The following is a 1,086-nucleotide window of genomic DNA, read 5'->3' as shown; positions in this document are numbered from 1 at the left end:
CCCTGAACAGTTAAAGAAACCAAGGCGAAGAGGAAGAGGAAGCTGATTGTAGACAGTGTGAAAGAACTGGACAGCAAGACCATCAGAGCCCAGCTGAGTGACTACTCTGATATAGTTACTACACTGGACTTGGCACCTCCCACCAAGAAGCTAATGATGTGGAAGGAGACTGGAGGAGTCGAAAAACTTTTCTCTCTTCCTGCTCAGCCTTTGTGGAACAACCGATTGTTGAAGGTAAGCCAAGCTTTGAGAGATTTTCTTTTAAATACAAGTAGCTGATCAGGCAGTAGATAACTTTTACCTGAAAGTTGTTCCATAAATTAAGCATCCCATTGCATGTTATTTCAGAGAACTTCTGGTGGCTTAACCCTGTTTGCTTTGCCTGTAGCTCTTCACCCGCTGTCTTACACCTCTTGTACCAGAAGACCTCAGAAAGAGGAGGAAAGGTGGAGAGGCTGATAACTTGGATGAGTTCCTTAAAGACTTTGAGAACCCTGAAGTGCCCCGTGAGGAGGTGCCTCAGCGTAATGTGATCGGTTTGTATAGTTTTTATGGCATTCATTTCCCCCTTGCTGAATTTTTAACTGCTCGAAGTTTAGGCACCTTGGTGCTGAAAACAGTGCAGCTTCTTTGTTTTTATATTGCTGTCTCTTGTGTGTCTAAAACGAAGTCCATCTACCAAAAAGACATATATCCCAAGTGGCACAGAAGGAAGCTGTGCACCTGTTAAATTTCCCTGTAGAGATGGATGCAGAAACTTACATCCAGAGTATGGTAGATGGTCATTAATACTTCTATGAAACAGATGAGCCCATCTTGGAAGAACCAAGCCGCCTCCAGGAATCCATGATGGAAGGTAGCAGGACCAACTTGGATGAATCAGTCATGCCACCGCCTCCACCTCAGACAGGCGTAAAGCGAAAGGCTGCACAAGTGGAACCGGAGCCTGTCCTACCTGTGAGTGAGACTGTACCTCTTTACGTGTTTATGGCAGTCATGATGGAGGCATGGGTCCCACAAGATCGGCAATTTAGACATTGCAAAATGGGTCTATTCTGTCCCTCTCCCTGCCCTGCAACCTACTGG

General features: G+C 45.7%; 1 protein-coding gene across 1 annotated transcript; it reads left to right on the top strand.

Annotated features, from left to right (window-relative positions):
- Positions 1-11: 11 nt before the first annotated feature.
- Positions 12-957, top strand: LOC107125269 (double-strand-break repair protein rad21 homolog; the record flags this gene model as incomplete). The annotated part of the gene is made up of 3 exons (XM_015428714.1): positions 12-234; positions 389-536; positions 806-957. Coding segments are annotated over exons 1-3 (381 nt in total), but the record flags the coding sequence as incomplete, so codon positions are not given.
- Positions 958-1,086: the final 129 nt, after the last annotated feature.

The sequence above is a fragment of the Gekko japonicus genome, unplaced genomic scaffold (assembly GCF_001447785.1).
Source record: "Gekko japonicus isolate JY-2015 unplaced genomic scaffold, Gekko_japonicus_V1.1 scaffold34230, whole genome shotgun sequence".
Classification (NCBI taxonomy): Eukaryota; Metazoa; Chordata; class Lepidosauria; order Squamata; family Gekkonidae; genus Gekko; species Gekko japonicus.
This window is presented reverse-complemented; position numbering and strand designations above follow the sequence as displayed.